Raw genomic sequence first — 20,357 nt, 5'->3', positions numbered from 1 at the left:
TTTTTCCAATGATGCTTAGATAATACTTTTTAAGTGTTGATTACTTTTTAGACAATTTTATTTAGTGGTAAGAACAATTGAATATTATACAACATTTTATAAGTGTTGTGATACTCTTAAGCTTGATAGAATTGTACCTTTAACAACATTTGAAATATGAACAAATGATTAAAAAGCAATTTTGTTTCATTTGAAAAAAAAGAGTTTAAAATGTAATTATAAGTTTATGTCACACTTATAATAGTGTCATAAGTCTTGGTGTCCAAAGAATATTTGAGTTAAGACATGAGGGACATGTTGAAAAAATACTTGGTTAAGTTAGGAGTTGGTTATAAAATAATATTCAACAAGCAAATAGTGACTTAGTAAATAATACTCATTAGTGATTTGTTGAAAGAATACTTGTTTGAGTCAAATGTGGCTTGAGAAAGAATACTCATCAAGTCAGGAGTGACTTGAGGAAAAAATACTCATTAAGTTAGGAGTGACTTGAGGAAAAAAATATACAAGGGGTTAACCAATAGTGACTATAAGCTTAAAGAATACTCTAATGTACTTTGCAGTATTAGTTTTCCTAGTTGAACATGAATTGTTGGTCAAGAGTTTGATGTAATTTGTTGTGACAGACAAACTAGTATAAATCACAATGCGCATGTTCTCTCTCTTATCTCCTTTACTTTACTTGTTATCACCAATTGCATTAACCCAATACAATAGAGTAATTGTGAGATTACTTGTGAAAATGTTTTTTTTATCAAAGTAATTTTAAATTTATGTCCTTAAGCTAGTGTGTCGTAACTGAGGTCATGACAAGACAACGAAAAAAACTTTGCTAAATATAAAGTATTATTTTTTAATTTTGGATTTTCATTTTCGGTATAAAGGATATTTTTGGAATTTTAAAATTGTGTTGAGTGCAGGTTCAAAAATATTGGGTGTAAAAAGAATTTGCCATATAAAAATGCGAGTGGCAAATAGAACAAAAGCTGGGCCAGTTAAATGGACTAATCTTTTAAAAAAAAGGCTTTTGCCTCCTGCACCCCCACATTTTTCTTCCTGCACCCCCACAATTCTTAATATTCCTAAAGTACCCTTGACCTATAATTTGAAAAGGGCACTCTCCTGGACTTGCATTGTAGCAATTCATCTTCGTCACTGAAATATCAATTACTGTTGGGAGTCTTTGCAATTCTTCGGAGCAAGGTGGAGCAATACAGAACGTTGCCGAAGTATTGTTCGGGTGTTAGAGGTAAGACTGTAGTTTTTTTTTAAAGGCATGACGGTTATAGGGATTTCGAGGTTACCGGATATCGGGATCTGGTAATATATTTCGGATTTAAGAATCCAGAATTAATTACATTGTGTTTTCCAGATGAGGGGTGTTCCGGAAGTAAAATTATCATAGATTGTTGTTTTCCGGATTACTGAATCCGGAAGCCTGAATTGTATTACGGATTGGTGAATCCGGAAGCTTAAATTGCATTATGGATTGGTGAATCCGGAAGCTTAAATTGCATTATGGATTTCTGAATCCGGAATGGTTTTTTTCTGTTATGGATTCCTGAATCCGGAATGGTTTTTTTGAATTATGGATTGGTGGATCTGGAATGATTTTTTTGACTTATGGATTCATGGATCTGAAATGCAATGATTTAGCTTTTTTTGTTTTGTTTGTAGAAGCATGGACAGTAGTCAAGAAATTGAACAAGAATTATATGATGGGGTTGATGTGTGGGATGATGATGAATGTATAAATGCGTTCACTACAGATGAGGTAAGGTTAAGTTTGTAAAGTATGTTTAAGTTGTTTGTTAATTAGTAAATGAAATAATTTGTTATGATAACTTTTGTAGATATTTCGTACTCGGGATGAGCTCCTAAAGTGGGTTAGAAAAGTTGCATTTCACTTTGGTTTTGTTATTGTGATATTGAGATCGGATACTTCAACTGGCCAACGAGGAAGGAAGACATTTGTATTATTAGGTTGTGAGAGAGGTGGTAAATACAGACAATATAAGAAGGATTTAAAGGTTACTGAGAGTGGAACTAGGAAATGTGGTTGTCCTTTCAGATTACGAGGGTATCCAATAAAGAGTGGTCAAGGATGGATATTGAAATTAATTTGTGGGTCTCATAATCATGAGTTGGCAAATACATTGGTTGATCATCCATATGCTAGTAGGTTCACATGCAGTGAGAAGTCAATGCTTATGGACATGACAAAGAGTTCGGTGAAGCCTAGAAATATTTTGCTAACAATGAAAGAGCATAATGAGAAAAATGTCAGCACAATAAAACAAGTTTATAATGCACGATATATGTACAAAAGATCAGTACGAGGTGATAGAACTGAAATGCAACAATTGATGATGTTACTTGAGCGAGATATGTATATCTATTGGTCTAGGTTTGAAGAAGGGACGAATGTTGTGCAAGATTTATTTTGGACACACCTTGATTCAGTGAAGTTATTGAATGCCTTTAACATTGTATTGATGATGGACAGTACGTATAAAACTAATAGGTATATGATGCCCTTGTTTGAAGTTGTTGGTGTAACCTCAACGGGATTGACCTTTAGTGCTGCATTTATGTTACTCGCATCAGAACGTCATCATAACTTTGTATGGGCCGTCGAGAAGCTAAAAGGTTTGTTTTTGAGAGTTGATTCATACCCAAAGGTTGTGGTTAGTGATAGAGATATTGCTTTAATGAATGCAATAAATGTTGTGTTTCCCGAAGCTGCTAATTTGTTATGTCGTTTTCACATTGATAAAAATGTTAAAGCAAAATGTAGAATGATTGTTTATCCAAAAGAGGCATGGGATCAAGTGATGGAATCTTGGGGAGCAATTGTTGATTGTGAAAATGTAGAGTCCTATGAACATCGTGTGGAGGCCTCTAATGTTGTTTGTTCACCATGGCCTATATTTACTGAATATGTGATTAGTACTTGGTTAAATCCACATAAAGAGAAGTTTGTTAAGGCTTGGACGGATAAAGTCATGCACTTAGGCAACACGACAAGTAACAGGGTTGAGGCTGCACATTGGAGTTTAAAGAGGATCCTTGAGACGTCAATGGGGGACTTATGCTTTTGTTGGGATTCCATTAATAAGATGATCATCTTGCAACATAATGCAATTAAATCTTCATTTGAAAAGAGTTTGCATGTAGTGAGTCATGTCTTCAATGTAACAAGATATAAGAAATTGGTTGGCTTCGTTTCAAAATATGCCTTGCAGTATATTGCAGAAGAGAGTGATCGAGTTGAATATGTTGGTTTAGATAAATCTCGTTGTGGGTGCACCATTAGATCTACTCATGGCCTTCCTTGTGCTTGTGAATTGACTTCCTTTGGTGTTGGTAGCATACCATTGCATTCAGTGCATTTCATTTGGACACGATTAAGCTTTTTAGATATTTCAAATGATGATACTTTAGCAGAGTTGTCCATCCAACAAGAGTGGGCTGTCATCATGAATCGGTTGAATGAGGTTGACATGGCTGGTAAGACATCTTTATGTCCACCAACGGAGAAAGTCAAAACAAAAGGTGCACAAAAAGGGCGTCAGAGTAAATTTGGTAGATCAACGAAGCGAATTCCTTCTTACTTTGAACATGTTGATGCCATTCTTTCACAACATGATAATTCATCTAGTTTGAAATGTAGCAAGGGATTTATTTCAAAGACTCCTCTGACCAAATCAATACCAATGCTACAACAATTTCCAGTGGGAATTCATCCTTACATTGTTGATATTGTTGATGTTAAGGCTGACGGTCATTGTGGTTATCGTGCGGTTGGTGCATTATTGGGTATGAGAGAGGAGTTCTGGGCTATTGTACGCATGAACTTGCATAAAGAACTTTGTCAATGGCGTCAAGAATATATTGATTTGTTTGGCGGTGATGAACGATATGAATTTCTGAAAAATTCACTTCTAGTTGACCACATGGTAATTCTATAAATTTTGAATGATGTTATTAATTGTAAAATGGTGTATGAGTTGGATTAACTTGTTACATTTTCTTATGTTTGCGGATAAGTACAGATAAGTGGATGACAATACCGGATATGGGATAAGTTATTGCGAATCGATATAATGTGATTGTTGTGTGTTTATCTCTTAAACAATCATTGACTATTTTTCCATTAAGATCCCAACCTCCAACAGGTTTTAATCATCACCGCATCATCTGTATTGGACATGTTCATAGAAATCATTTTGTTCAGGTTTGTTCAACTTCATTGTTAATGAACTTTAGGAATCATAGAAAAACATAATTAATAATTAATGACATTGTTTACAATTTTTAACAGGTTCAGTTGCAACAAGGTTGCCCGATTCCACCAACAGATATTTTATGGTCTACTCATTGTTATCCAATTGCCAAAACTTGGTGTTCATATTATACTAGTCGGATGCAAATGTTTACACAAATTATGTCCATTAGGCGACATTTATAGTTTTAATTGCATTGATAAATGAATATGTTAACATTCTTACTGTTATAAATGCGGAAGAAGAATTGTCTAATTTTATAACCAAAATGTTCATTCATCAAATTTAGAAATTTAGAAATAATTGTAAACTAAGTCTTTATTCACGAAATTACAAAACATAACAACAACTAAAATGATCATCATCATCGTCCGTGTCGTCGTCTGCGGACATACACAGACATGTCCTCGGTGGCTGATCGGGCTAGCATCAAGGTTGTCTGTGTCCCTTCCCATGCAGGTGAATCCTCGGTTAAATGACCATCATCTATAATCAATTGCAAGGTGGATGCTATTCTTCTACAAAGACCCTACAATTATAAACAAATTACATTGATTGCAATTGAGAATGTATTATTTAAATAAGCAAGTAATAAGTTCTTACCACTGCGGGATGCTCAGAGATAGTATCATTCCCGTCCTGACGTCGTCCATCAGGGGTAATCACCGGAGGTCGATTATCCTCAGCCATCTGAATGATATATGGATGTGATATAGACCGAAACCATTCCAAATATGCAGGAACACAGGTTCCAACATCAGCTGCTAATACGACACCCTGTACGAGGTTAACATTAAAATCTAACCATCGATGGTCGATCTCAGATGTGGAGGGATCACCATTGGCTGGGTGACGAGGGATACACTGTATATATCCATACTGTCTAAGTACACGTTCAGGCAAATGCATCTGCCTACAAGCCCTCAATCGAATGTACCCTGAAAATAAAGAAATCCACTCAAAAGGACGCACCGCTCTATGCTCTTCATAGGGCATCCATTGAACAACACTTATACAAAGACTATCTAATTGCATCCGAACAGATGCAAGTGTGGACAACCTACTCCCGACCACATATTTCATACACCGCGACTCATCCTCAACATAGTCATCCCGAACTTGTCGATGCCCAATACTCGGAAAGTGCTCATATATCCACGATGCCAATAACGTGACATACCCAGCTAACTGTCTAGTATTTGCATAAGAACCATCTCCCAACTGCTCATACATGTGGGTCAAAGCAGCTGCTGCCCATGAGTATCCTCCGGTGTGCCTTAAATCTACAAATAATCCCAAGTAGGATACACTAACCGATGTAGCACTCTTATCTGCAAAGATGGTGCAACCTACTAGGTGTAACAAATATGCCCGTGCAGCCACAGTCCATTGTCTCCTGCTACATGCGTCCTCATACATCTCCCTCAACCAGCTTAGACGCACATGTCCACCCCACAATGGCGAGTCTCAGCAACTGCTACTCCCCGTTCTACACGAAGTGAATCAACAAGCAAATCGGTCGCCGTAGCTGTATCCAAGCTCGGGTACGTGTAAAACTGTCCGATAATTGGGAGGTGCAACAAATTCGACACATCATCCAATGTGATGGTCAACTCACCTATAGGAAGATGAAAAGAATTTGTCTCTGGGTGCCACCTTTCTACAAAGGCACACAACAATCCTTTGTCTATTGTGTCATAGCTTGCCCCAACAAGTCCAACTAAACCTGACAACTCCACTGCAGGTAGTATCCGAGGATGAGGAGCACCCATCTTATTCATTTTCGGCCATGAGACACCAATTTTAACTCTCCTCGATCCTAATTTAACCAACCAAAATCATATAAAATATACAATTTAATGAACGAAAATCATATCAAATTAACAATGAACAAGTATGATAATACAACATATTTACTTACCACACCATTCCATAATTGCATGGCCACATGGTCTTCATAACTTGTCAATAATGTCCCATCTCGTGGACCTCCAGGATAACCTTCACCTTCTACTTCAGGTGCGCCTTCGTCCTCCACCTCCATTTGGGGTTCAGCTTCTTCAAGTTCAACATGTTCTTCATCTCCATTAACATGTCTTCTTCTTCTTCTAACAGAGGCTGTGGGATGTAGACGATCAAGATGTTGAACCAATACAAACACAAAACAACAAATATAAAATTCTATTGAAACTAAAAGAGATAAAAAAAAGCATTGTATCATTTCTACTAAACAAACATTGTTATCTAAGATCATAAAAACACAAGTTTCCTTTTATTATATATGTGACTTTGTCTGATCCTTGTTAATGTAACACGAGTTAAATATTTTCAGGAGATTGATTGCAATATACTGGGATTTACTGTATCATAGACAAAACATTGCAGTTATACATCTTTCCCATTTTACTTATGATGTATTTCTTATTCATCTATGTAATTTAACTATTTTTCAAATGCAGATTCTGACAATGGAGTATGTTCCGGGGATTAAAATAAATAAAATACAAGCTTTAGATGAACTTAGTGTTTGGGTGGGTCCCGTAAAGATCTCCCATGTTGGATTCCAAGTACACACTTTGCATGCTATATACTTAACTTTTGGTTTAATCATATCATATTGCATAAAATAAGAGAACAAGTAAGAACTTGCACAGTAGAAGGGTGGCAAAGAAGTTTTGCATAAAATATTGTTACATTTCCTTTTCAGCTCAAATAGAAATTGATTTGATCTTTGGCTGTTTTTGGTACTGCACTTAGCATTGGAAAACATTATGATAATTGTGAAGTTTAAAAAAGATTTATAAACAGGGAGTTCTAATAATTTGTTTTGCCAGTTAACATTCATATTATTTCAACTAATTTATATGGATTTCATGAGCAGAGGGGATTCAAAAATTCAAAACTTTCCCGGATCCAAAATTTCGAAACGTTCCCAGATTCAAAAATTTGGAACTTTTTCGGATAAAAAAATTCGGAACTTTCCCAGAACTATAAATCCGGGATTTTACCGCAGGCATAAATTCGGGACTCAAGCGGATTCTATGATTTAGAATGCTATAAAACACTTACGGAAACAAAAATCCATAAAAAAATCGGATGTGCAGATCCGAAAGCAACGAAATTAACTTACCTTGATTAAAAACACTCTATATCAGCAAGAGAAAATGTCTGAGATTGTAAGGACGGCGATTTGTAGGTGCGGCTGCTGCTAGAAAATGAAACTCACGGCTGCGCACTAAGAGAATGGTTGCCTGCACCTTTTAGGGTTTTTTTAAGTGAAGGGTATTTTTGGAATTTGAAAAACTATTAAGGACGATTTAGTCTTTGCATAAGACTGTGGGGGTGCAGGAAGAAAAACGTGGGGGTGCAGGAAGCAATTGCCTATAAAAAAACATGGTGTATATATAGAAAGCATATGTGAAGAATAGTAAAATTATTGAGCCAGCAGATTGGGCCCAAATCTTTTAAAAGATTCGGGGTGAAAAGAATAACTAACTGTGTCAAAAAACAATCCGGCCTGCGAAAAGGAAAAAAAACAAAAACGTCTCTACAAGTTGCTTGCCTTCCAATCTCATTATTAACAACCTCTAAAGCTAATGGTCAAATTCTCCTTGCACCTCCATACCTCTCCCTGCACCTCCATAATTTTTTAATTCTAACCGTATCCTTATGAGTATATGTTAGTGATCTTGGTTGTTTGTTGTGGTCAGTAGTTGCTGGTGGTAAACGTTAGTGGTTGAGATAAATTTTGTGGTGTTTTCGTTTTCTGTTCACTTATTTTTTTATTCATTTTTTTTTGCGTATACCGGACTGTAAGATCGGTAACACCTTGTTACTAAAATATGTATTTCGATCCCAGTAAGTAATTTTAGATTTGGAAGTACCTTCTAGATTGTACAATCCAAAATATAGAGTAAAATTATCCAGTTGTACAATCCGAAAGATATTTTGAAATATGAAAATAACTTTTGATTATACAACTCATAATTCATATTATAGTTAGGGACTCATACGTATCGTACAATTCAAAATATATTTCTTCTTTTAGATTATGTAATCCTAGTTCAATGTTCGGACAACAATCACTCATTGGTTTTAACTTTGGAAGTTCTAGTCTCAATTAAAATACTAATTTTTACTTTTTCATACTTTATAAGAAAAAATAATTTCAGATTCTACGGGAGGAAGGTGAACACAAATGAAAATATTTTTTTTTTAAAAACATTTAAGTTGTAAACGAGATCCAAATTCAAGTAAAAGAAAAACTGGCAGCGCTAGCTATTCCAAGAATGGCATGTAAATGAGGAGAGAGGAGAACCGAAAATGAAGGCAATATTTGGCAATCTTGCAGCAAAAGTGTTTGATGTGCCGAATTACGCATGCAGCAAAATGAAGCAAAAAAAATATGCATTTAGTACACCCACATCTATCGGGAAGAAGGAAAACATAGACAGCTTGAGCCAAAATGGAAATACCCCTCATACGTCTCTCATACCCCTCATACAAAATTCCATCAATAAGCAACGAACCAGCTGAAAATAAAATAAAAATAGAAATATCTTCAATCAATCAGCATACTTACGGATAATTATTAGTTCTGACAATACTTGCCGTAAAAAGTTATCAAGTTTTTTTTTACAGTTAAGTATAATTTTTTAAATATTATAAATATTTTAATCTTTTTGATTTATTTTGATTTTGTTTATTTTATTAAAATTATATTTGATTTTATTATAGATTTGCTGTTTAAAAAAAGAAAGTTGTTTTTATATTATTTTCTTTCTTTTCTTTACGTTATTTATTTTAGTTTATTTTTATTTTATTTTGTTTTGTTTTATTATTTTTTATTTTAGTTTTTTTTAGGATTAGTTTACGTAGTTTTATTTTAGGTAGTTTTATTTAAATTTACGTACCTGTTATTTATTTGTTTTAATTATATTTTATTACTAGTTTTAGTTTTTATTTCTACGTAAGTTAGTTAGAATATTAGTTAGTTTACGATTATAGTTTTCAGTTTTATTTTTTTTAGCTTTATTTTATTTTATTTCTAGTATTTATTTTTTATTTTTAAGTACGTTATTTCTTGTTTTTAGTGTTTTCTTTTATTCTGTTTTTAGTTTTTATTTTATCTATATTATTTTTTTTTAATATTCTTTTTATTTTTCTCTTAACGTCATTTTAGTGTTTTATTTTTGTTTTTGTTTTATTTTTATTTTATTTTACATATTTTGTTTTTATTTTTATCTTCAAATTTATTTTGAATTTATTTTATTTTATTCTTTTTAAAGAAAAAAAGTACTCTGTTTTTTTTTTCTCCACTAATATGTTTTAGGAGGAAAGCAACATGGCAGAAGAACAAGCACCACCTCATAGGAGGACACTTGAGGATTATGTCATGTACCAAGGACCAAGGCATTATTTTAGTATCGCAATACCTGCTACCGCTAAGGCCTTGGAAATAAATCCCAATTTTCTCACTCTCATCAGTACCCATCAATTCACAGCAATGGAACATGAGGATCCATATTCACATTTGGACACATTTTATGAATTGGTGGGAACAATGGGTTTTCAATCTGCTGATATTGAAATTGTTTATATTTCCTTTTTCATTGGCAGGAAATGCTAAAGATTGGCTCAGATCACTTCCAAATCAGAGTCTCACTAGCTGGAAGGATGTAAAGGGAAAAATTCAGCAAAGATTTTTTACAATCTTTCGCTACATCAAAGCAAAGTCTGAAATTTCTGTGTTCAGACAAGGAGCAGATGAATCATTCTGTGAGACATGGGAAAGATTTAAAATGATGCTTAGAAAATGCCCAAATCATGGGTTTGAAGATATTGCTCAACTGAGCATATTCCTGAATGGTCTCAGATCTGACATAAAGATACTCCTAGATGCTGCAACTGGTGGCACAATGATGACCCTTGATGTAGAACAAGCGACAATAATTATTGATGCATTGACATCAACTGATTATAAAGCCCAACATGATGGACAAGATCTTTAGAATAAAGGGTTGTTAGAAGATGCACTCTTGGCTAAAAATAAGATTCTGACATAGCAGATTGAGCAAATAACTGCCCAAATGGCTAAATTGCCCCAACAATTATATGTTGTTCATTCATCTCAAAGCTAGAGTCAGTCAATCAGGTGTGATTTTTGTGGAGGTGTTCATCCTAATGATCACTGTTTTTATCAGAACAATTCACCTGAAGTTGAGGATCCATCCATGCTTGAAAGAATGAGTAAAGTTGAAGCCGTCCTGACAAAGATTGTGAGCACGTAGGACAATATTGTGAGAGAGCAGGACAATAGCATGGCCATGATTAGGAGTATAGAGATCCAGATGGGACAACTGACCAAACAAATTGCACAAATTGCGGAGGAACAAAGTGGCCAGCTTTCAGTCAATAGCCAAACCAATTCAATAGAGCATTGCAATAATGTAGTGGCTGAAAAAGAAGAAAAAGATGAGACAGAGGGGAAAAGAGATGAGAAAGAGAGAAGTGAGGAGGAAAAAATAAAGAAGAAAAGTGAAAATAAGGAGAAAGGAGTTTTTGAAAAAGATTTATCATATCCTCATTCTCCTTAAAAAATAGAAAAGGAAAGAAAATTCTTTGATAAATTGCTCCCTAAAAATTATTTTGCAGGAAATTTGAAGCAAGATTTAACATTTGAAAGATTTCGAAAGAATAGAAGCTATATTGAAGAAAGAAATATAGAGCGGGAGGATAGATACAATGTCATTATTCAAAAAGGTTTGCCTAAAAAATTCAAGGACCCAGAGAGTTTTAACCTTCCCGTGTCTATAGGTGCTTCCTTAGTAGCCAATGCTTTATTGGATTTGGGAGCAAGCGTAAATATAATTCCTTTGGCAATGCTGAAGAAAATAGGTGATTTGGAGATTAAACCACCAAGATGACTTTAAAGTTAGCTTATCAAGTAACCAAGTATCCATATGTTTTGGTTGAAGATGTTCTCGTCAAGGTGGATAAATTCACATTCCCAATGGATTTTGTTATGATGGACATGAAAGAAGATGAGGAGGTTCCCTTGATACTTGGAAGACCCTTTATGAAGACTGCTAGAATTATAGTTGATGTTGACAAAGGAGAACTTCAAGTTAGAGTTCAAGATGAAGAGGTAACTTTAAATCTTTTTTATGGTCATAAAAATTTTAATGCAGGGGAATAATGTGTACAAAAGGATGGATCAAAGAGATATTGCATCTTGAAATAAACAGGCATCAAGCTAGATGACGTTAAACGAGCGCTTACTGAGAGGATTGAGCAAAAATATGGTTTTATCTTACTAATTCTCTTTTCTTTTCAGTTATTTGAATTTTGTCTTATTTTATTTTTCGGTTATTTTGTTTTCTGTTTATTTGCTTATTTGTTTAGTTTGTTTTTATTGCTTATTTTGAATAAATTTCCTATTTTGTTAGTTTGGTAGTTTTAAGTCTTGAATTATCTTTCTTGAATAAATTTCAGTTTTAATTTGTTTGTTTTCTAGTTTATTTTTTTTCAAATAAAAAAGAACTAGAATATTAATTTTGAATTGTGGAAAAAAGAATTTGTGTTTAAATATTAAATAGTGACATGAATTAGACACATGTTAGAAAAGAAAATATGATTGAATCCCTATTCAAATATAGTTAAAATTATGATACATGAAAATTTAACAGGATGATTGATTAGGACAGACAATGACAAGACAAAAAGGAATGAGACCATTTAAACCAAGTGAGTGTGTGAACCTTAAACAGTTTTGAGAGTTTTACTGATGAATTGACAGTTGTGGTTGCTTAATTTTTATTTTTGTTGCATCATAAAAGAGCATGAAGATGATTGAGGCATTTGTTTGTGTTATTTTAGGAGCCAGGGCCAAAAAACCAACCTTTATATTAGAATTCCATTTTTTTTTATATCCCCTTTGGGCCAAGAATTTTTTTGTTAATATTGCACCTTAACCTTTATTGATATAATTTCCTACCCTTTAGCATGTCTAAGGAAGGAGAACATAGATGCATTATATATTGAAAAGGGAATGGTTGGTTCTGATTGTGAAAGTTCAAAAAGTTGAAAATAGGAAGAACCTTTTCCTATTATTGAAAAAAGAAAAGAAAAAAAAAGAGAAACAGAAGAAGAAAAAGAAATAGAAAACAAAGATAGAGAAAATTTCATGAAAATCATGAAAAGAAAGAAAATGAGGAAAAAGGTCACATTGAAAGAAAGTGGTGATTAGATAACATATATGTTCTCTATTACTGAATTGTAGGTATGTTCTTCTTCTTTAAGATGTGTATTTTGTTATCTAAGAAAAACCAATATTTTTTGGAAGCCCAGCCTCATTACAACCCTGGAAAAGACCTCAAGATTCGTGTTTCTAATATGTTTGTGATTTGAAGATGAAATGAAAAGCAACCGTGATTTGTTATGATTCAGTGAAAATAGAGAGAAACACTTAGCTGTGAGCATATGAGAAGATATTCCTGGATGAATTGTCATTTGTTTGTTTTGATTTGATCCTAGAAGTTGATTGTGTCTATATTTTTCTATATTTGAATTTGGAAGCATCATAAGTTTCTAATTTGATCTGTTGTTTAGTGAATTAAGCTGTTTGATATTTAAATTCAAATATATTCATTTACTTTGCTTGAGGACAAGCAAGATGCTAAGTTGGGGAGAGTGATAAGTGCCTAATTTCAGTAATATTTCATATTAAAATATAGGCACTTATGAGGATTTATTGCTAATTTACATATAAAATAATCCATAATTTATGAATTTATACCTTTTTATATTTTTTATGATCTTTATTTGAATAAGAGTATTTTATTCCCAAATTTGGTGTTAATTGCAGATTTCTAAGGAAGATTGGAGATTTGGATTAAAGATGAATGATTTGAGCTAAAAAGATAAAGATAGAAGGTCCCAGAATGAAAAAAGATGCAAAGAAAGATTGAGCATTTTTTTATGTTTTATCATTTAGCCCATTAAAGCGACACAGGAAACAACCTAACCCTAGAAAACTAGGATAAATAGAGGGCTAAAGGCTCAACTGTAGTGTGGCAGATTGAGAGGAAAACACCATAGAGTGAATTGTAACCTATTGGGAGAATGGAAGGTGCTAGAAGTATGCGTAGCTAATTCTACCCTTTGGGATTGGGAGGAATCTGCTCAAACTCTTATGTATTGAGGTGATATCTTATATATTAATATTCAGTTCTCGATTGATTATTGGTATTGTTGTTTTACTTTTAACTTTCCGTGACAAATTGAGAATCTTAAATTTGACCGAGAGGTATTTTTAGGATTTGGACCTAAACATCAATACTTAGCATATTTGAGTGTTAGGGATAAACTTGAAATGTTAATTGCCATTAACGTCTGAGTGTGATTCTAAGTTGTTTTTATAAATATGCGAGGGATCGATATTTAGGAAACATTCTTAAGGATTTTATATGCGAGAGATCGATATAAATGAATTTTCTACGGGCATCAATTTCAATCAAAGAACTCAATATTAACATGCTAATCAAAATACATGAGAGTGAAAGAGATGAAACCTAATCCCTATTTTTCCAATTGAAGCAACTAATTCTTTGTTTTCTTATTGATCAGTGCCAACATCATCACTTCAAACTCTTTTTATTGTTCTATTGTTATATTTAGCAAATATTGTACTCGATAATTCACTGTTCCTTGTGGGATCGATATCCGTCCTTAGGGACAATTATTACTTCTGACAAACACGGGGCACTTGCCGTAAAAAGTCATCATATACTCCAAAGGTTGTTAAAATCATTTAAACCAGGAGCCAAAATAGTTAGAAAAAATTTAAAACTGATTTACCAAACTTAGTAGAAATTTGTTATGGATTTTCAAAAAATAATCGGTTGAATTCTCGAAACAATCGATTAAATTGGTTTGACAGCAAAGTCAAACAGCTTCAAACCCTTTTCAAAAACCACAAAGTGTCAAACAATCGATTGAAACAACAAAACAACAGGTTGTTTTTCCACTTCTTTAGAAAACAATCTTTTTTTTTTCAAAAAGGTTTTGATTCAAATCAGCTTTAGATTCAAACAAAGAGTGAATTACACATTTAATCTACCCAGAACCCACCCACACAAGCAACAACTCAACCTTTCACCAAACTTCATGGATTTGGAGACATCAAAACTCAAGATCATCCTTTTTTTTATCATCAAAGAATTAATTTAATTAAAAGGGACACTTCAGGGGTGTCCCAACCCTTATACAAAAAACCACAAACTGCAGCAAACCTAAAACCTGCATTAAAAGATAGGTAAGTGTACATGGCTTAGCTGGTTACTTTAAGCATTCCTACTTCCATCTTTACACACTCAAGATCATCCTTGATCAACAATAATAAAAGAAATATGTAAAGCTATTTCAATCCCAACACTTATGTTGCATTGCTATTCTTTTACTTTATTATTATGTCAAAGTTTCAACCTTGCTAAATACTATCTTAGGATATTATAATTATTTGATAAAAAAATGCAACCAACTTTTATTATCATATCACTTTATTTTGAAAGATATTACAACTTTGGTAAAATTTAATTCTTTGTGGATACGACAACCCTCAGCTGTATTATGGTTGACATAGAAAAAGATTTTAAATATGCCTCCATCAAGTTTTTTTGGCTTCGTTGTCGGGGAATTAATTGATTTAACAATAGTTATATCTTTCACTTTGAAGAAGTAGTGTATTGTAACTTCTTTTGACCCTCTAACCCTTTTCATTTTATTTCTAGTTTCTTTTGTTTAATTCTTATCTCTTTCGAAAGGATCATACTTCTATTCTAACAAGAGGCAAGACCTCTTAGAAGATTTCTTGTTTGAGCAGGATGTTGAAAAGCTTTTAGAAAAGAAAGAAGAAAGCTCAAACAAGATTAATGAGAGAAAAGAAGGATTAGATCTAACCACAATCAACTCTCAATCTCAGACACCCGAACCAAAGAACATAGTTGACAACAAAAATAATCAAGGAGGGAGGATTGTAAATCCTCAAAGAAGAACCTTAGGAGACTATGCTATGCAACAAGGAGCAAGATAATTTTCAAGCATAGCTATGCTTGCTACAACTAGATAATTAGAAATGAATCCAAATTTTTTAGCTTGATAAGTAGCCATCAATTGACAAGAATGAATCATGAGGACCCTTACACTCATCTATCAACATTCTATGAATTAGTTGGAACCATGGGATTTGAAGAAAAGGACTTGGAATCAATGTACTTGAGATTATTCCCTTTCTCACTACCTGGCAAGGTAAAGGAGTGACTTAAATCCTACCCCAACCACAACTTAAATAATTGGAATGATATTGAAGAATAGTTCTTAAGCAGTTTTTTCCACTCTTTTGTTTTTTTTTTTTATAAAAGCTCTTATGTTAGGCATCACGATGAAACTTGACATCTCAGCTAGGGTAACACCTCAAGTACCAACAATCATTTTCCACCACATGAAAAAAGTATTATTAAAAGAAAGAAAGAAAGGAAATAAAAGTAATTATGGGGTCCTAGACAAAATCTATATATTAACAAAAGTGATACATAGGTAGTCTACACATATTAATAAATAATTCTAAAAAAAGACTAGATGAAAGCCTATTTTACCAATGAAATTGTTCTCTATGAATAAATCATAAGTTAGCAAGCTTGTCAGCACATGCATTCCCTTCACGAAAAATGTGAGAAACCCTAAACTTGATTTTCCCATAATAATTAAGACAAGTGTTCCACCTATTATGAAACATACAAAGAACATTAGTCCTAGCAGTAAATGCAACACAAACTAAGGAAGAATCACATTGAAGCCATAAACTAGTAAGACCCATCTTTTGAGCTTCTTCAATAGCACGTATAAATCCATTAAACTTAGCAACCAAAGCAGTCTGAACATCAAGGAAAGCAGAGAAACCACCAATAAACTCCCCCATACTCCCAAGAAAAAATATCACCACAAGCAGCAAGACTAGGATAACCCCTAGCAGCGCCATCAATGTTAATTTTAACCCAACCTAGTGAAGGAAACTTTCATCTAACAGGAAGAGGATGAAAAACTTTACCACTACAAATATTAATATCAAAGCACTTAAGCACACATATCATTCCTCATAAAGCTTTTAGATGAATTTCCCACTAGGAAAGTGAGATCTTTAATTACGCAAATGGCCCTGAAAAAATCAATCTTGTACTGAACAGGAGTGCTCGAATCTCGACCCAAAAATTTACGTATGGTCAGCTCGGTTGAATAAGTCATGCTCAGCTCGGCCTGGGCCAGAGATGGGCACAATAATTCATTGAGAGGACGGTTCAGGTTTTTAGTAAGTCTACGTGGAAAAGATAATTAAAAACAATAGACGAAATAATTGAATTAGTTGAAGCACATTATTAAATGCAAGTAAAAATGGTTAAGAATGTTGGTACTCGAAAATAATAGGTACACGTTAATCGAATATTGTTACTGTTGAATTATATTCTGGCTGTTGAGATTATATTTGTTAGAATTATAGGCTTTAAACAAGGAGGGGGGGTGAATTGTTTAAGAAAAATTTTCGCAAATATTGAAGTTAGATTGAAAGCTAATGAGGAATTAATGAATTAGAAATCAGTTCAGGCAATTTCAAAACTGTTTTAATGTGATTGTAGAAAATCAACCGGTTATTTTTGCAAAACAATCAGTTGTTTATAACAGTGTTAAAAACAAAGCTAAAATAGTTTTAAAAGAGAGAAAGGATAAAGAGATTAACACGGAGAGTTTATACCAGTTCACTATTTACCAAGAGCTACATCCAGTCCTCAGCAACCACTGAGAATCACTAAGTAATCAAAAACCTTGATTACACACAACACACCAAAGTGGTGATCTTGAACCATTCCTGAACACACACCACCTTTGGAAAAAAACACCACAGGTCAGAACAACCTTTGAATATGCACACCAACAATTCTCACAGAAATACAGTAGTCAAGAGAGAGAGGAATGAGTACACCTAGATACAATCAGATTAAAGCAAAGATGAATACAATACAATCCTATTCCACTCTTATAAAATGATCCAAAGCACTTTGAAATCTTGAAAACTTTCTTTGATAAAGCTCATTTTCTTAGTTCAAGATTATTAGAAGCGTAAAAAAACTTTTATATAGACCAATCAAGTGGTTAAAAACATTTAATTAATGAGTCAAAGGTAGTTAGGATCATTAAAGACAGTTTGGTAAATCTTAACAGAATTCTGTTAAGGATATCATAAAATCAACCGATTGAAAACACAAAACAAACGATTGAATTAGCTTGACAACAAAGTCAAGCTTTTCAATACTATTTTAAAAACCACAAACAACTGATTCAATCGAAATTTCAAGAGATTGATTTTTATCTTTCCTTTGAAAACACATCTTTTTCTAAAGGATTAAAATCAAACAACCTTGGATCATCAACTTGATTAGATTAACAAATTCAACTACTATAGACACACACAACCAACAACAACCATCTTCATGCATTTCACTTGGATTTGGAGACATCAAAACACCTTGTTCAACAATCTCCCCCTATTTGATGAAGACAAATCCTTGGTTTGCTTGAGTTGTCCTTTTTGAATTTGATAGATCCTGCAAAATAGAAAATATGCATATATAAGGCATACATAACAACAAGAAATCCAGGTATGAAAAACAGTCAGCAACAAGTTTTCTGCATCAGCTTTTTAGCAAGAAAATCATAAAACAAAGTGTGAAAACAACGGTGAATTGGAGTGCAGATCAGAGATAAATAAGGGTCCTAGCAACAGCTGTTAGAAAAGATGGCTTTAAACTATAGGGGGGGTGAATGGTTTAAAGGGGTTTTCGCAAACTTTTCAAAGCTAGAATGAACTTATTTCAGAAACCAATTGATTCAGCAATTCAGTTAGCCAAAACAACAAGCAAAACTGTTATACTAGAAAAAACAATCGGTTGTTTCTTCGAAACAATCGGTTGTTTATACCAGCAAACAACAAACAAACGGAATTTAAAGAGTTAAGGATAGAGAGATTGTACACAGTTGTTTATACTGGTTCACCCCAAACTAGAGCTACATCCAGTATTCTCAGAAACCCTGAGGATATCCACTAAGCAATCACCACTTGATCACTTACACCACAACCAAGAGAATGACCTTGAACACCTCAAGAAACACACTCTCCTTGGCCAACACTAAGATTGCTGATCTTGAACACCTCAAGAACACACAACCAATCTCAGCAAAAACACACACTTGAATTGTTCAGCAGTTTACAATGATTACACTTGTTACAGATGAATATCTGAAATCAATACAAGCAAAATCCTATTCAGCACCTTGATCAATCTCTCAACTCTTAAGCAATCTCAGAACTCTTTGAAAAACTCTTCTTGTCAAAAACTATGTTTCAAGATTCTTAAAACTTAAAAACAATTTTTCAGAATATATCTAAGAATATAGTTTTTTATCAAATCTTAACAAACTCTTAATTGCATTTAAAATAGATTGGTCAAAGCATTTAATGACTGGAGCGTATTCAGTTAAAGCATTTAAAGCTCAGTTAAAGAAAACAGTTTTTCTGTTATGGTTTTAAAACAAACAATCGATTGTTTCCTCGAATCAATCGGTTGTTTTGTTACTTAACAAAATCACCATTCAAAAACAGTTTTCAAACTTTCTCAAAACACCTAAGTGTAAACAATCGGTTGTTTCAACTTAGTTTGAAAAACATTTTGCTTTGATAAAATTGAGATGCTAATTGCTTTGAGATTTAATCTAAGGGTTGATTACAACATTGAACTACCCCAGAACAAAGCTAAAACCAGCACAGTAGCATCAAGCAAAGCAGAGGCTTCATCATCCTTCAAAGGTTTGGATTCATCAAAACATTGAACACCACTTGGTTCAACAATATCCCCCTATTTGATGAAGACAAATCCCTGATGCTTGTGTTGTTCTTTGATTAAATCTGAAGCAATTCCTGCAAAAGAACTTTGAGCAATACATTGAACTTCTGATATTCTGTTAGTATACAGATTAACAATTAAAGCTTAAACATCTAATATCATAACCAAATAACATCACTCAAACTGTTTTTAACAAGTTTGAAAAACAGAAACTTAATACACATTGGAAACACAACATATATCTCCCCCTATTTGTCTTCACAAATAGACAAAGATAAGAGATAAAATAAAACATTGTTCCAATTACATCAGAAATAAAACAGCAACAACAGAAGGAAAGAAATTTTAAAACCAAAAAAGAGAACAGCCAAAAACAATCGATTGTTTTGATGACCAATCGGTTGTTTTTCTCTCAATCTTCTTCATCAGCAAACTGAAGGTCAAAGATTTGATTCTGGACAGCTTCAATCTGTTCGTCCAGAGTCATAAACCTTGCATCCATGTTGTCAAACCTTGTGTCAATCCTTTGAAAGTTGCTAACACATAGATCATGAAGGCTCCTTTGATTTTCAGCAAAGGTATCTAGCATATTCACCATGAGTCTTTCAAAAGGAGACATGGTTTGCATTCTTTCTCCTTGATGTTCAGCATCAGCACTAGGTCCTGCATCTTGAAAATCTTCAGCTGGATCTTCATGTTGAACATCCATGTCAGCAGGTTCATCTTGTTCAAGATGAGCAGCACCACTAGAAGATGCACCATGATCACCATCCTTACTTATCCACTTTCCACCTATTTTTGTAAAGCCCATCTTGCTGAGTGATCCATTGTTCAACTCTTGGGTTGACTTGACCAGCTCAGAAGTTTCATCTTCAAGATTAACTTCAAAATAGTGTAGAAACTTAGATATTAAAACAACATAGGGATAGTGGTAATCACCTAACCTCATGGCTTTTTGCATATGTTCTTTGATTATGTGAATCCAATTGATCTTCACTTTCTTGGAGATGCAGAAGATGTAAACCAGATCTTCTTCAGTCAACACAGAGTGGTTACTCCCCCTTGGAGTTAGAATCCAAGTTACAATGAGAGCAAGCAACCTCTCATCAATCTTCAAGCC

General features: G+C 33.6%; 4 protein-coding genes and 1 pseudogene across 5 annotated transcripts; 1 reads left to right on the top strand and 4 right to left on the bottom strand.

The window, feature by feature from the left end:
• Nucleotides 1-1,276: 1,276 nt before the first annotated feature.
• LOC137806419 (PKS-NRPS hybrid synthetase cheA-like) lies at nt 1,277-4,067 on the top strand. The gene is made up of 4 exons (XM_068606539.1): nt 1,277-1,299; nt 1,678-1,774; nt 1,854-3,959; nt 4,056-4,067. The coding sequence occupies exons 1-4, from the start codon at nt 1,277-1,279 to the stop codon at nt 4,065-4,067; spliced, it is 2,238 nt and encodes a 745-aa protein (XP_068462640.1).
• Nucleotides 4,068-4,521: 454 nt separating this feature from the next.
• LOC137823840 (protein MAIN-LIKE 1-like) lies at nt 4,522-7,521 on the bottom strand. 2 transcript variants are annotated; one of them, XM_068629132.1, is made up of 4 exons: nt 7,417-7,521; nt 6,208-6,404; nt 4,890-6,105; nt 4,522-4,815 (listed from the first exon to the last, which is right to left on the bottom strand). In XM_068629132.1, exons 3-4 carry the CDS (start codon nt 5,703-5,705, stop codon nt 4,651-4,653), a joined length of 981 nt encoding a protein of 326 aa, XP_068485233.1. In that variant the 5' UTR covers nt 5,706-6,105; nt 6,208-6,404; nt 7,417-7,521; the 3' UTR covers nt 4,522-4,650. The 2 variants fall into 2 exon arrangements, with proteins under 2 accessions (XP_068485233.1, XP_068485241.1); XM_068629140.1 differs by lacking the exon at nt 7,417-7,521 and having other exon boundaries at nt 6,208-6,433.
• Nucleotides 5,720-6,330, bottom strand: LOC137806410 (protein MAIN-LIKE 2-like). The gene is made up of 2 exons (XM_068606527.1): nt 6,213-6,330; nt 5,720-6,105 (listed from the first exon to the last, which is right to left on the bottom strand). Exons 1-2 carry the CDS (start codon nt 6,328-6,330, stop codon nt 5,720-5,722), a joined length of 504 nt encoding a protein of 167 aa, XP_068462628.1.
• A 2,492-nt stretch (nt 7,522-10,013) lies between the features above and the next one.
• On the bottom strand, nt 10,014-10,119 carry LOC137811521 (small nucleolar RNA R71; annotated as a pseudogene).
• A 5,847-nt stretch (nt 10,120-15,966) lies between these two features.
• Nucleotides 15,967-16,323, bottom strand: LOC137806402 (uncharacterized). The gene has a single exon (XM_068606514.1). It carries the CDS (start codon nt 16,321-16,323, stop codon nt 15,967-15,969), a length of 357 nt encoding a protein of 118 aa, XP_068462615.1.
• Nucleotides 16,324-20,357: the final 4,034 nt, after the last annotated feature.

This window comes from Phaseolus vulgaris, chromosome 11, assembly GCF_000499845.2.
Source record: "Phaseolus vulgaris cultivar G19833 chromosome 11, P. vulgaris v2.0, whole genome shotgun sequence".
NCBI lineage: Eukaryota > Viridiplantae > Streptophyta > Magnoliopsida > Fabales > Fabaceae > Phaseolus > Phaseolus vulgaris.
The sequence above is the reverse complement of the archived record's forward strand: the minus strand, read 5'-3'. Positions and strand labels throughout refer to the sequence as shown.